Source organism: Heterocephalus glaber, unplaced genomic scaffold (genome assembly GCF_053883595.1).
Source record: "Heterocephalus glaber isolate CG9 unplaced genomic scaffold, H.glaber_assembly_v1.0 deba00001442, whole genome shotgun sequence".
Classification (NCBI taxonomy): Eukaryota; Metazoa; Chordata; class Mammalia; order Rodentia; family Bathyergidae; genus Heterocephalus; species Heterocephalus glaber.
The window spans coordinates 8,288,780-8,301,057 of NW_028258296.1; the positions used below are offsets into that span (position 1 = coordinate 8,288,780).

General features: G+C 35.6%; 1 protein-coding gene across 4 annotated transcripts in view; it reads right to left on the minus strand.

Annotated features, from left to right (window-relative positions):
- The window catches only part of Negr1 (neuronal growth regulator 1), an 813,948-nt gene that overhangs the window by 99,223 nt on the left and 702,447 nt on the right, over nucleotides 1-12,278 (minus strand). Inside the window, exons 7-8 of one of the 4 annotated variants that reach the window (XM_013070962.3) lie at nucleotides 10,616-10,657; nucleotides 6,415-6,630 (exon numbers count right to left, since the gene is read on the minus strand). The exons of 1 other annotated variant lie outside the window; for it this stretch is intronic. In XM_013070962.3, coding sequence (XP_012926416.2) covers nucleotides 6,623-6,630; nucleotides 10,616-10,657 — 50 coding nt within the window. In that variant the 3' untranslated portion in view covers nucleotides 6,415-6,622. Of the gene's footprint in view, nucleotides 1-6,414; nucleotides 6,631-10,615; nucleotides 10,658-12,278 lie in introns of those variants that run through there. 2 more of the 4 variants (XM_087212675.1, XM_004841443.4) reach the window with 2 other exon arrangements.

Consider the following 12,278-nt stretch of genomic DNA (forward strand, 5'->3'; position numbering starts at 1 on the left):
CATTAAACATGGCATATTTCATTTACTTAGATGAACAAAAGATAGCAGGTTCACTTCAGGAAGAAAGTACGTGTAATTTTAGAGAAAAAGTGCCCAAATAGGGATGCCTTGCCTCATATCCTTCAGAATTGTGATTATTATTCCTGAGCCAATCAACAGAGGAGTTTGGACTATTCTGTTGTTGCAAAGATAGGATGAGTATGTAAGTGAAATGCCTAAAATAATGGAGAGATACTCAGAAAAATTCGCTAGTTTTGTGGGTCTTTGTTTAAATTGTTTTACCTCTCTGAACTTTGAATTACGTATTGATAAAATAATTCATCCACGATAGGATTATTTTTGAGACGTTGATGAAATATCCTTAAAATCATTTGACTGTCACTATCTAAAAAGCACCAAACAGCCTTGTCTATTTGCTCTTGCAAATTCTCTAGTCTATTTCAGAAAACAAGGAGAAAGACCCAAAGTCCAAAGTCAGTACCACAGCTGGCCAGATGAGCAGGCTGAGGCCCTGGATGGGAATCCCTGGACAGAATGATTTACATGGCAACAGAAAGTCTCTCCTGATTGATAATATTCCACCAAGATGCCTATTTCACTGGATGAAATTTCCACTGTTAGAAATAAGTTATTGAGGGTTAACTAGTCACTTATTTTAAAACACAAATACCCCTATGTAGGTGCAGATTTGAGGTTACTGTCATTGAGATGACCACAGAAGCAGGCATTGATTTAACAACTAACCTGCTAAGAAGGGGGTGAAGCTTTCTCATCTCAAACTATGGGCACAATAATCCTGGACCCCTAGGACAGCGAGACACTCCGGCTGGGTGCACTGACTACAGATCTGGTGATTTCAGGGAGGCAGAGAGAAAGCAAGGAGAACACTGTGTCCCTCATATGTGATGATGGTGGAAAGCAGAAATCGGAGGACACATTTCTAAGCAATTTTACCCTTTTCTCTTAAATGCAAAAATTGCTATTCAAATTTTCCTTTTCTGTTTGTTCTTAATATTTCAGAATTAAAAGCCAACTTAAAGTATGTGCATTCCTACTTAGAACAACTACAAACAAGCATTTGCTTATTGGCTTTTAGGCTCCTGTGTTCAGGAGAGGAACTGTTTCCTCCATGTATTATTGAAAGACTAATCACTTCTTAGACCAAAAGTCATTAACTCCAATTGCTTCAAGATTAACTTGCAGTTTTTGATTCTTTCCTGTTATAGATGCCTTTTCTAAATTGATCAGTTAGCCAGTTGGGATTTACCTCTTGCATTAAGATCTTTTAGTCTTCTGTTTATGTGTGCGTGTTTTCATGTGTATAATATCAGCTCATTTGTTTCATGAAATACTGTAGTATTGATGGAAACAACATGGCCTGACAAATGTGATCTTTTAATGGAGATTTTTACCTTTTCTACAGTGAAATCGATTATAAACATTTAATATAAAATTCAATGTTGAAATAACTTGTGTCCTCAGAAACTCATTAATTGACTATTGTAAAATCCAAGGAGGATTAGTATGATCTGAGGGAAATTTTTAGTGTAGAAAAAAGGGGTTACTTGTCCTGTGGTAGGCAGAATAAGGACTTTCTAAAGGTGCCTATATCTTAATTCCTGGACCCTCTGGATGTATTACATAACATGCAAAGAGGAATTAAGACAGCAGATGGAATTTTTGTTGCTGACTGAAAACAGGGAGGTTATCTTGAATTATTTGTGAGAAACCAATGCATTTCAAGGGTCCTCAATGTTGAAAGAGAGGCAGAAAAGTCAGTGCTGTGGATACGTGATATAAGAAAGACTTGAACAGCCACATCTGGCTTTCCAGGTGGAAGAGGAACATGAGAAAAAGAAGGCTGGTAACCTCTAGAAACTGGAAAATGCAAAAAGAGACTATGGCCTAGAACTCCAGAGCACCCTTGCTGATGTTCAGACATTGAGACCCATTTCAGACTTCTGACCTAAGAAACCATGAGACTATAAATTTCTCTCATTCTAAGCCACCATGTTTATGATAATTTGTTACAGCACCAATAGGGAACTAATAGGCCTATGAAATCATGAATTCAATGAATTGTGTGTATTTCCTAAAAGCAAGACACCAACACGCTCTCTCACCAGTGTTTGGCCAGCGGAAACACCGTTGATTAACTTCCTCTGTACAAGACTGACAGGTGAGGGAGCAACTTGCTTTTTTTGTTTTTCATAGGCATTTTGGAAAAAGCTCTGCTTTCTCTCAGCCTTTTGGCCTCTCCTCTTTTGAGTAGATATGTTATGAGAATTCTCTTCCAATGCAGATATGTGCTCCATGCTGGACTTGGAAAAGTGTGCACATATTTAGTTTGAAATATAAAATCTGAAGACATGTCTTTCAAATATTCTAATTTCTCATCCAGCTGAACTCTTCCTCACATTAGCCCACTCATTCATTTATATATTCATGCAGGGAGTTCAGTCCTTACCATGTTCTAGACCCTCTTTCTTACACTGTAAAGAAAAAGATTAAGAGAAAAAAAGAAATTGTATAAAAAACTTACATTTTTCCCTATAGGATCTTACAGTCTACCAATGCAGGAGATAGTACTTCCAAATATAAGGCAAGGCAGTAAGTGCTTTGATGACTGTGATATAACTCTGCAATTTCTTATAAGTACAGTGTACCTGGTAAGCACTTAATAGGAGCTCACATTAATAAGTATATGTTACATTAGGGATGTAAAGTAGAGTAGCAGTGATACTAGCAATCTTAACACTTTGGCTATATATGCATCATTTGACTTAACATATTAAGCACTTGTGATTAGCACACATGGTGCTTGGCTTGGAGGTGTTGATTCCTACATTTCATGCTGTTTTGCTCTGAGCCCAGAGCAAATCAAGAAACCAGGAGCTTAAAACTGTATTTCGAGACTAAGCCGAAGATAAGTCAAGCAAGAAAGGATTGGATAAACATTGAGAAGCAGACTAGAGAGCACCCCACTATTTCATCATTTCTTTACGAAAATAGAGCATCATATTCTAAATTGCATCATAGGATTTCAGCTGCACTTGTATCTGCAAATTAATCAACTAATTATGGATAATTATGATTAATATCTGAATTCATTATATTGAGCCATATTAATTGAAATTTGAAATATATTCTGAGCTATCTTAAATTCCTTATCATCTAACAATCAGAGAATAATGGAAGCTTGATTATTTCAAATTAGGGGAAAAAACCCATAAACCTGAAAATAAATTTTGAAAGAATGCCGCAAGTTTGTTAATTATTTTGTGGGAACTCATCACCCAGCTTGCAGAGAGAGAGATTGGTACGCAGGTAGCCATTTTTCTAAGAGCAGGGACCTAACTTGTAGCTAGTGACTGGGCTTTCAAAGCCTGCTTGATACCTCCTAACCTGCGTTCTTCATTTTCTTACTTTTATAGAATTATGTTTATAAAACATCCACAGTGATATTATTCCTGTGTTTAAAACAAAACAGAACCTTGGATCCTTTCTCAAACAAAAGGATAAGTTCTTAGGCATTTGGCATGATATTCAAGGTGTTTCTGTGTTTCTGTGCCCTTGTGTTTCCACAGTCTACAGAGAGAGCTGGGAGTCATCATTGTTCCGCCCTCTCCTTATCTTCCAAATCTAACAAAAACCACCATGCTCTGATATGTTTCTCTTCTAAGCAATTTTATACCAGTTCTATTATGCCCTTCCTACTACCACTGTCCCAAGCTAGGCTTTTTCATCTCTTTCCTGATATCATGTAATAATCTTTTTTGATGCTAGTCTTAATTACACCAATTAACCCTTCACCTTGACCCTCAAAGTTACACAGGAAGCCTAGTGCTCAGCCTGTGTGTAAGTTAAATAAACCAAACTTCCAAGCAAGGTGCACAAAACCCTTCATGACCTTGCCCTGTGAATTTCCTAGCCTGACTGCACTCTCTGCTCAATTTACACCCTAGGAATTATTAGTACTTCCTTCTCAGTGCACTGTGGTGTAGTCTATGTCTCTCTTTCTTTGCCCACATTGAACTCTGTCTGAAATGGCTTTCTGTCTTGGTCTCCATATTTTACCCAATTTCAGAATCATTTCATGTAGAAAGCCTTTCTGGATATATGACAGGCTGGATCAGAGTTCCAAGAGTGCATTATATATTTCTATCAGGGCTCATGTTGCATTATATTAATCTCTTTTGCTTCCATGTTTCTCTCATCCATTGACATGTGAGATCCAAGTGACAGGCAATAGTCAATCACCTTTGCATCTCTAATGTGTGCTGCAGCTTGTGAACATTCAGATGTTCAAACTCTTGGGGACTGACAGAAACTACACAAACTAACTGCTTTTCAGTTTCTACCAGTTTCTGCACTTTTCTTATGGCCTAGTCCTTTGAACCGCATATAAATTTGTCATCCATTCATCGACTCATTCATCTATCCATCCATCCTGTTCATCTATTCATCCACGGGTAGTCTCATGCATATATGTATTGATCCAGTTACTGGGATTTTTGAATTTTCTACTGAGGAAGGAAACAGGTAAATTATACAAACTTATTGCTATCTTGATTTTTGAGGAACTATTTTCACCCTGTTCTATCCTTGAATGAGTTCTACTGAATCACAATATAGTTTATTACTGAAGCACAGCATAGCTATCTATGAGATTCTTTTTATACTTTAATCCCATGGTCTACATAAGGGTTCTAAGTTCATTCATTCATTCATTCATTTATGCATGCATTCATTCATTTATTCATTTCTTGAAGTAAGATACTTGATTGACAGTTGCACATTTTTTACAGCACAGAACTTGATAATGTAATTGAAAACTGGTTTAATATCTTTATTTCAACTACTATAAGAGATACTGGCATAAGAATAATTTTAGGGTCCTCTATCACCCATGCAAAAGAGTAAGTTTTGTTTCAATTGATAATAAATTCATTTTGTTTTTTATGAGATTGACTGATTTATAGATGAGTTTAAAAACTGCTGAAAATTCGATACTACCTAATGTAAAGCTAAAGGTGTTATGTAGCTAGTTGTGAGGAAATTTCTGAGCTTACTTTTTGGTTCCAGTGCTTTGTTAAGTGGTTGACTGAGTACTGCTGTTAAAACTTTCTGGCCTACATGGAAGACCTGCTAACTTCCAGGAGCTGTATTAGATAACAGAGACACAACTCAATTCACCTGGTACCCTCAATCTTCCACAACCTCTTTGACTTTGCAAGTATTTTTTTGCTTCCTCTGAAAAGTCCCCTCATTCCTGGCCAACTCTTTCGGATATATGAAGACCTTGTTCACATATGTGAAGATTTCTTCCAGAAGGTCTGTTTTTTCTTTGGACAAAAATTAGAAAACATACTATATTAAACATTGGTTAGTCACACATGTGCCTGTCTCCTGAATAGATTATTAACTTCTTTATGATAATAATCTGAGGATCCCAGAACTCAGAGCCTGATAATGGCTGTTACTCAATAAATGTTTGCTAAATAATGAACTATGCTTTTTAGTGGAAGTAGGAAATAGGGCTTCCTGAGGTAAGTCAAATAAAGGCATTTCCCTTTGTCATGAAACCCAGCAAGCCATCAGAGTGAAAAATTATTTGCTAAGTAGATGAATCAAATAGCAATTATTCAATTCAGAATGGGATTTCTTTACATAATGCGGTATCATTTCATGAATTTGAATGATTCAGTTTAAAAACAATACATTTTGTTTTTTCAAAGACACTTTCTGTTGTTTAAAGTGAGTCAAACATATTTTATGAAACAGTTCTGGGCACTTTCATTTTGGTTTTTCCATATTGATGACTGGCCTTTGGTTAAAAATAAGTATATTATTCTTTCTTTGGCTGCCAACTGCACCCACGTTGTTCCATGCATTTAAAAATGATATTCAAAGACACATAAACACAATGTGTTTAATAAAGCCATTTTTTAAAATAGTGATGTTTTCTCAGTCCAATAGAAGGTTTTGTGTTGATTTTTGGGTTTATTATCAGGTCTGGAAAAATCATATTTTAAAATAACTTCTCTGTCTAAATATCTATAAGTAAAGCCATTATTTATTTATTTATTTATTTATTTATTTTTGGTACCGGGAATCGAATTTGGGACCTTGCTCTTGCGAGGCAGGTGCAAGAACCACTGAGCTAAATCACCGGCCCTGAGCCATTATATTTTGAATATCAGTAGCAGGCACCTAAAAACAAAATTGTCTACAGAGTAACAATTTTCAGTTGATGTCTGCTAAAGATTCTTTCTAGGGACCAAGTAAGGACAAAAAAAAACCAACAAAAAAACCAGGTAGGACATCAGTGGTGCACTAAAGAAACGTCTAATTTTATTTATTTCTTTTTGCAAGAGATTTATTAAAGTTGTTTAATATACAACTTTTCATATGTCATTTTGGAAGTCCTTTATTGTAAAGACAATTCTTTTGTCTGATGACAAACAGCAGCCACAATCATTATTCTGGACCTCCACGTTGGATAAACTCCATTTCCTCTTGAGATATAAGTTTCCTTCTGTACTTCCGAGGTAGCGTTTTTAATATTTCTGTAGTGTCTGGTGGACCCGGATGCATCAGCGACTCCGGTGATTTACTTTCCTTAGAATGCTGTGAAATTACAGAAGAGTGAGATGGGATCCCTGCTGATCTCAAAGCTTCTGATGCACTGGGTTTAGGATTGTCTCTTCTCTCAGGGAACCTTATTAATGGTGTATGTGGCTTGACTGCCTGGACAGCCCTGCTAGCAGACGCTATCTTGCTGCCCATCATGACGCCGGGAAGGGGCAGCTTGAAACGTCTAATTTTAATTCTCTGCATATCAACTAAATTAGCTGGCTGAATTAGAGTTCTTACATTTTTTAAATCTATATGAAAATCAGTAAATATTAACTTTTTGGATGATCATTGGGATGCTATCTAGACAGTTATGACCTAAGAATCTGAAAGCAGAGTTGAGGCATTAAGAGCCGATTCTGGGCTGAGAAGTTCAGCTTTGACTTGCTGACATCAAGGTCACGAACCAGAGTCCTGGGTAAAGTCCCCAGACAGCTGCACTGGCAAGGCAATAGATTATTTCGGAAAGAATAGTAGTTTTTATTCTAAGTAGACAGCTTAGTCTTCTCTTCACTCTTTAAAAAGTGAAAGTTCAATATATAGTATTAACATATACTTTATAGGTGACCACAAAAATGTATGTATTATTTTCATAGCAATTAAATGGAGAGACTGTAGCGCAAGTGGTTGAATAAGATGTTGGTTTTGCTAGCCTAACAGGAAGGTACTTTTTAGTTTGCTGTCCCTTACCCAGAATAACTTTCAATCTAACACAACAATTACAATAAAAGCAGTTTATTTTCAAATTCACTGCATCGTTCATTCATCATGAAAAATGCCCTTTACCTTTCAAACTTTGAGGCTGATCAAAGAATAATTTTCTTTTGTTCTTATTACACACTATATTTTGTGGCTTATTCTCAAATAACGATGTTAATAATTCAGTTTTCATTCCCATCAATTGTAACAGATTTTTACTTGTCAAAAAACATAAAAATATACGTTATGACTATAGGACCATCATTTTATAAAAAACTTATGGGGATAAATGATGTAAATCCACTTTCTTAAATCTATTTTCAGTGTGTCTAATATTTTTATAACTGTATCACTTTATCTTGGCTTTAACTCCTTGGCAGTAATATTAGAAAATATGAGATATGTGTCAAGTTACTTTATATTCTCTTTTCCACTTATGTAGAAGCAGCAAATGGGCTAGTTAGCAAATCTAATTCTTTTTGTATTTCCTAAATACTTTTGTGAGAATTTTCATTTACTATTGTTATTTGAATAACATTATTTAAAGCTTTGTTTTAAACAACTGGAAACTTAACATTTGGCTTTATTCATAGAGAAAATTATTTTCCTATCTTCCTTTAATGATCTTTTGCTTGGAGTTATATATTGTCAAATCTTTCTCCTTTGTATCTTGCTTAGCAGAGTGCACATACTTTTAAAAGCTTTTATTTATCATTTATACTACTCCTTCCATCCTGCTATAACCACATACTCTTTAAGTCCCTGTCTAACCAAACGGTTCCTTGGAGGCTTTCAACAAACTCACAATTAATGAAGGATGAGCTTCATTTATGGTTGCATTTGTTTTTCTGTCCTTCAACCCAGTTCAGTTCAGTTCAACATGTATTTATTAACTTTCCCTATAATACTTGAAAAAAACCCATGCATTATCTCTTTCAAAGATTGCAGGACTGAGGAGTTCAATTTTAAACTATTTTTAATGCATTCACAGTGTTGAAACATTTCACCCTAGCAACAAATTGACCAATTTGGGCACTTAATAGCTGTTGCTTAGGCATTCTATAGGCAGTGGTAACAATTATTAGGTCTCGGAGTAACTGTGAGACAGAAATGTACAATTCCTTGCTTTTAAGCAGGTTATTAAATTTTTCCTAATCTGAACATCACTATATATATATATATATATCAATTTTTTATCTACAGTTTTATTTTACTTAATTTGTGATAAGACACTCTAGTAGAAGTATTACTGATATTGATCTCAAATTTTCAATAACTCTATGTGCTAGGTAGTACATTATACTATACCCTTGCCCCATTTTAAAATGAGCAGTCTGAATCAGAGAGTGATGAAATGACTTAAAGTTTACTTTAAGTAAAACTTAAAGTAAAGTAAACTTTACTTTAAAGCTAAAAGGCAATAGAAGTAGGATTCAATCCTAGGCTATTGGTTTCAAAGTCTATGTTCTTAACTCTCATACTGTACCTTATTTGAAGAAATGTGACTCTCTTTAAAGGTAAGAGAAATTTTGACTTGTTTTTAGGCAGCTGATTTGTTTTATATGAACCACTACTGAAAGAGATGGGGTACTGAAAAAGAATCTTGTTATATTTATTGTAGATAGATTTCTTTCCAAAACCAGTCACAGGAAATGATGTTAATAAATGCCACCAGACACCCCTTTAAACTTGTTTTGCATTCCATTCTTCTTTATTTGAGTAGATAAGGAAGGTGCTCTATACTTTCATTGTAGAAGGACTTCATCCAAGTAATTAGGTCAATGGCCAAAGAAGGAAAATAACCATTTATGTAATCTTCCTTTTAGACACTAGGTGACATTCGTGGAAGTTATTGACACCCGCTTTAAAACTGACGGAGAAAAGAAGACCACAAAGATTACTAATAAGATTAATTCTAAATTCTCATCTAAATCTGAGATTCTATTGCTCTGTAGAGGCCAAGGGCATCCATGAAAATCAGTTCTAAAAAGTTAAGTTAAAAAAATCAGATTCAAATAATTAATTGTTCTCATTGCCTCAATATGATGTTCAAACTTGAAGAACTCTTCACTCTATCTATAAACTTAAACTTTGCATGCATCGACTCTAAAATAATTTAAGATAGATTATTCAAATATGCTTCTTTTTGAGAGGTTATGAAAGTGTATTCCATAATTCGACCAGAAAGTGTTATGAGGTTCTTTAAATACATAATCATAGACTTGCTCATACTTGTTTCATTTTGGGGGTGGGGGCAATTCATAATCATCTAAGGCAATTTCAAGCATTTTTGATTGATTACAATTTGAGATAGATTTTTTTTTCATTTCTAAAACACTCAGTTTCTCACATCAGCAAATCCTGTTTTAGACTAAAATTTCATGCCATTTCTGGAATGAGAGGAGAAACAACTATTTAACTAACTTATACCTCTTTATGGGTAGACAGCATCAACAAATCCTTTAACTCAGCAGTTACAAGAAATCCCTGTGAACTTTTCAAAGATAAATCACTTTAGCAGTTCCACTTTCTTCTTTAAATAGCCAGCAGTCAACATTCAAAATGAACTGCTAAATTCCTATATAAAAAGATAAAAGTTGTTTCTAATATCAATAGCCTTTAATCTCGATTTTGTGTCACTCAGAAATGTTCACAGTTGAAAACAACTCTTAAAAACACACTTACTGCAATGGCCTATCTTTTCAACTGAGTATTTGAGGTTGAATTAGAGACAATCTCAAAATAAAGCCCAACAACTGAAAATAAGTCTTTGGACTTGACAGTTTCAAGACACCAGAATCTTCCACCGTAATACAGCAAGAGTGGAAGTGTCAGTTTTTTCCCAGTTATTTTTTCGTCTGGAAGCACTAAATGCCTCCCTGCTTCATAATGATTTTACAATAATGTAATAGCAAGCCAAAGTAAATAGTTTTTTAATAGCTACTCGGAAAACCTTGTAAACTCTCTACAGCTCTGTTTGCAAAGGTATTGCCACAGCTAATCACCTTGTAACTGTTCTACAATGTGACATGTATTTACTGCATGAGCCCTACAGAATGAAGCAAAAGATGTTAACTTCCAATCAGGGTCGCCTCGGGACCAGGTCACAGAATCCAAAGGGAGGACAAACCACAGATAGACGAGGACAAGTGACAGACACAATAACAGTGCCTTAAGCACGCAGCCCAGAAGGAACTTGGGTTGTTTCTATGATGTGTGAAGGTCTTGTTTCACGGGAAAAGTACCCAGACATACTTTGTGAATGTATGTGGATACTGACCTGGACTTGTGACAGGACTAGAGGTAGTAGGCTCAATAATTTCTACAAAAAGGGAAAAGGAAAGAAAAGAAAAACATTGTGTGTATTAATCATACATAAAAGACAAACACTCATGCAGACAATCAAGAGTCATGCAACATATACACAGGGGGTCTTTGATTTGAAAACTTCCCTGACCATGGAAACAACTGATTGGGATCCAGTTTCTGAGACTCATACAAAACCCCATCACTGCTTTTGCTATTAGGTCACCTTTTATACTCAGGTTACTCTGGGCTTCACTTGCATGTTCTAAGTTATAACATTGAGTCATGCTGTGCCAAGGTTGGCAAACTGCCCTTGGGTGCTCAGGCATCAGTTTACAAGGTCTCCTTCTAGGAAAACACTGAAATGCAGAATGCCTTCTTCTTAGAGAGCTGACACCAGGTCCGATACAGCCACTCAATCAAGTGTTGCCTCTTACTGTGCACTAAAACTAAAAATCATGAGTAGAATTCAGATGATCTCAAAATGTCTTTGTAAAGATCAAATCTCAAAGTATGCAAGCATAGCTACAGAACCTGGCCACTTGGAGGACCAGTTACATCTGTTTTTATGTTTCTGAGTAAGAAAGGAAACACATACACAGATATCCCTGTACACACTGCACACATACATAAAACGTATACATTCTGAATTAACTGGAATATACATGAATGATTATGGGGCACTACTGGCTGTATAATTAGAAGATAACTGTGCCCTTGGTTTGGTAGTGTAAGTTTCCAGTAAGTATCTACCACCTAAGTTCTATGACATTTTAAATTACATTTTAATTTAAACCTTAAATTATTATTTAAGATTTCCATTTTAAACTTCTGTTTTAAAAAAAAAACTGTCTTCAAGTGGCAAGTGATGGTTGTAATAAAAATAGCAGGAACATGAAGATGAACACTATGGATGGCAAATAATAAAGAATACAAAATATTTTTAATGAAGGAGAATGCAAATATTAAGAAAATACTACATTTTGGAGGAATTCTAAGAATGTACTGACCTGAGAATCTAGTCAAATTTCCTTATTATGATAGAACATTTTTATTGGCTAGGGTCTATCACAGTGAGAAAATGACTAAATTCTTAAAAGTGAACACAGTGAGAATGACTATGAGAGGAAAATCACATGCAAAATCTTGTCTTTGGGAGCTTCTCTCTTCTCCCATGGCGTACAAGAGGGGTTGCAAACAAATGAACAAAAGGTGTTTCTTTAAGTTAATTAATTAATTTACTGGAACTTCTCCGGGACTTTTTCACTGATAAGGTGTTACGGTTTGTGTTTAGCTCTCCCCGCAAAGCCTCGTGCAGATGAGGTGGGACTTTCTTTTTCCGAGGTAGTTGAATCTGGAATGTGTGATGCCGGGGTGAAGGACGCGTGATTACTAAATCACTACACATGAGTGATTGGTTTGGCACCGCCCTAATCCCCGTAGTCTGGATGGGATAAAAGAGGCAGAGAGACTCGGTGAAGGTCCCTTGTTACATTTCCTGCTTTGTGCCCGCCATGTTGTTTCTCTTCTGTGATGCCTGTTCACCATCCTAGCCTTTTAGTCAGCTGATTATGGACTGAAGCCTCTATGTACTGTGAACTTTGGGTGTTGGGCATTTTGTCTCAGCAACAAGAAAA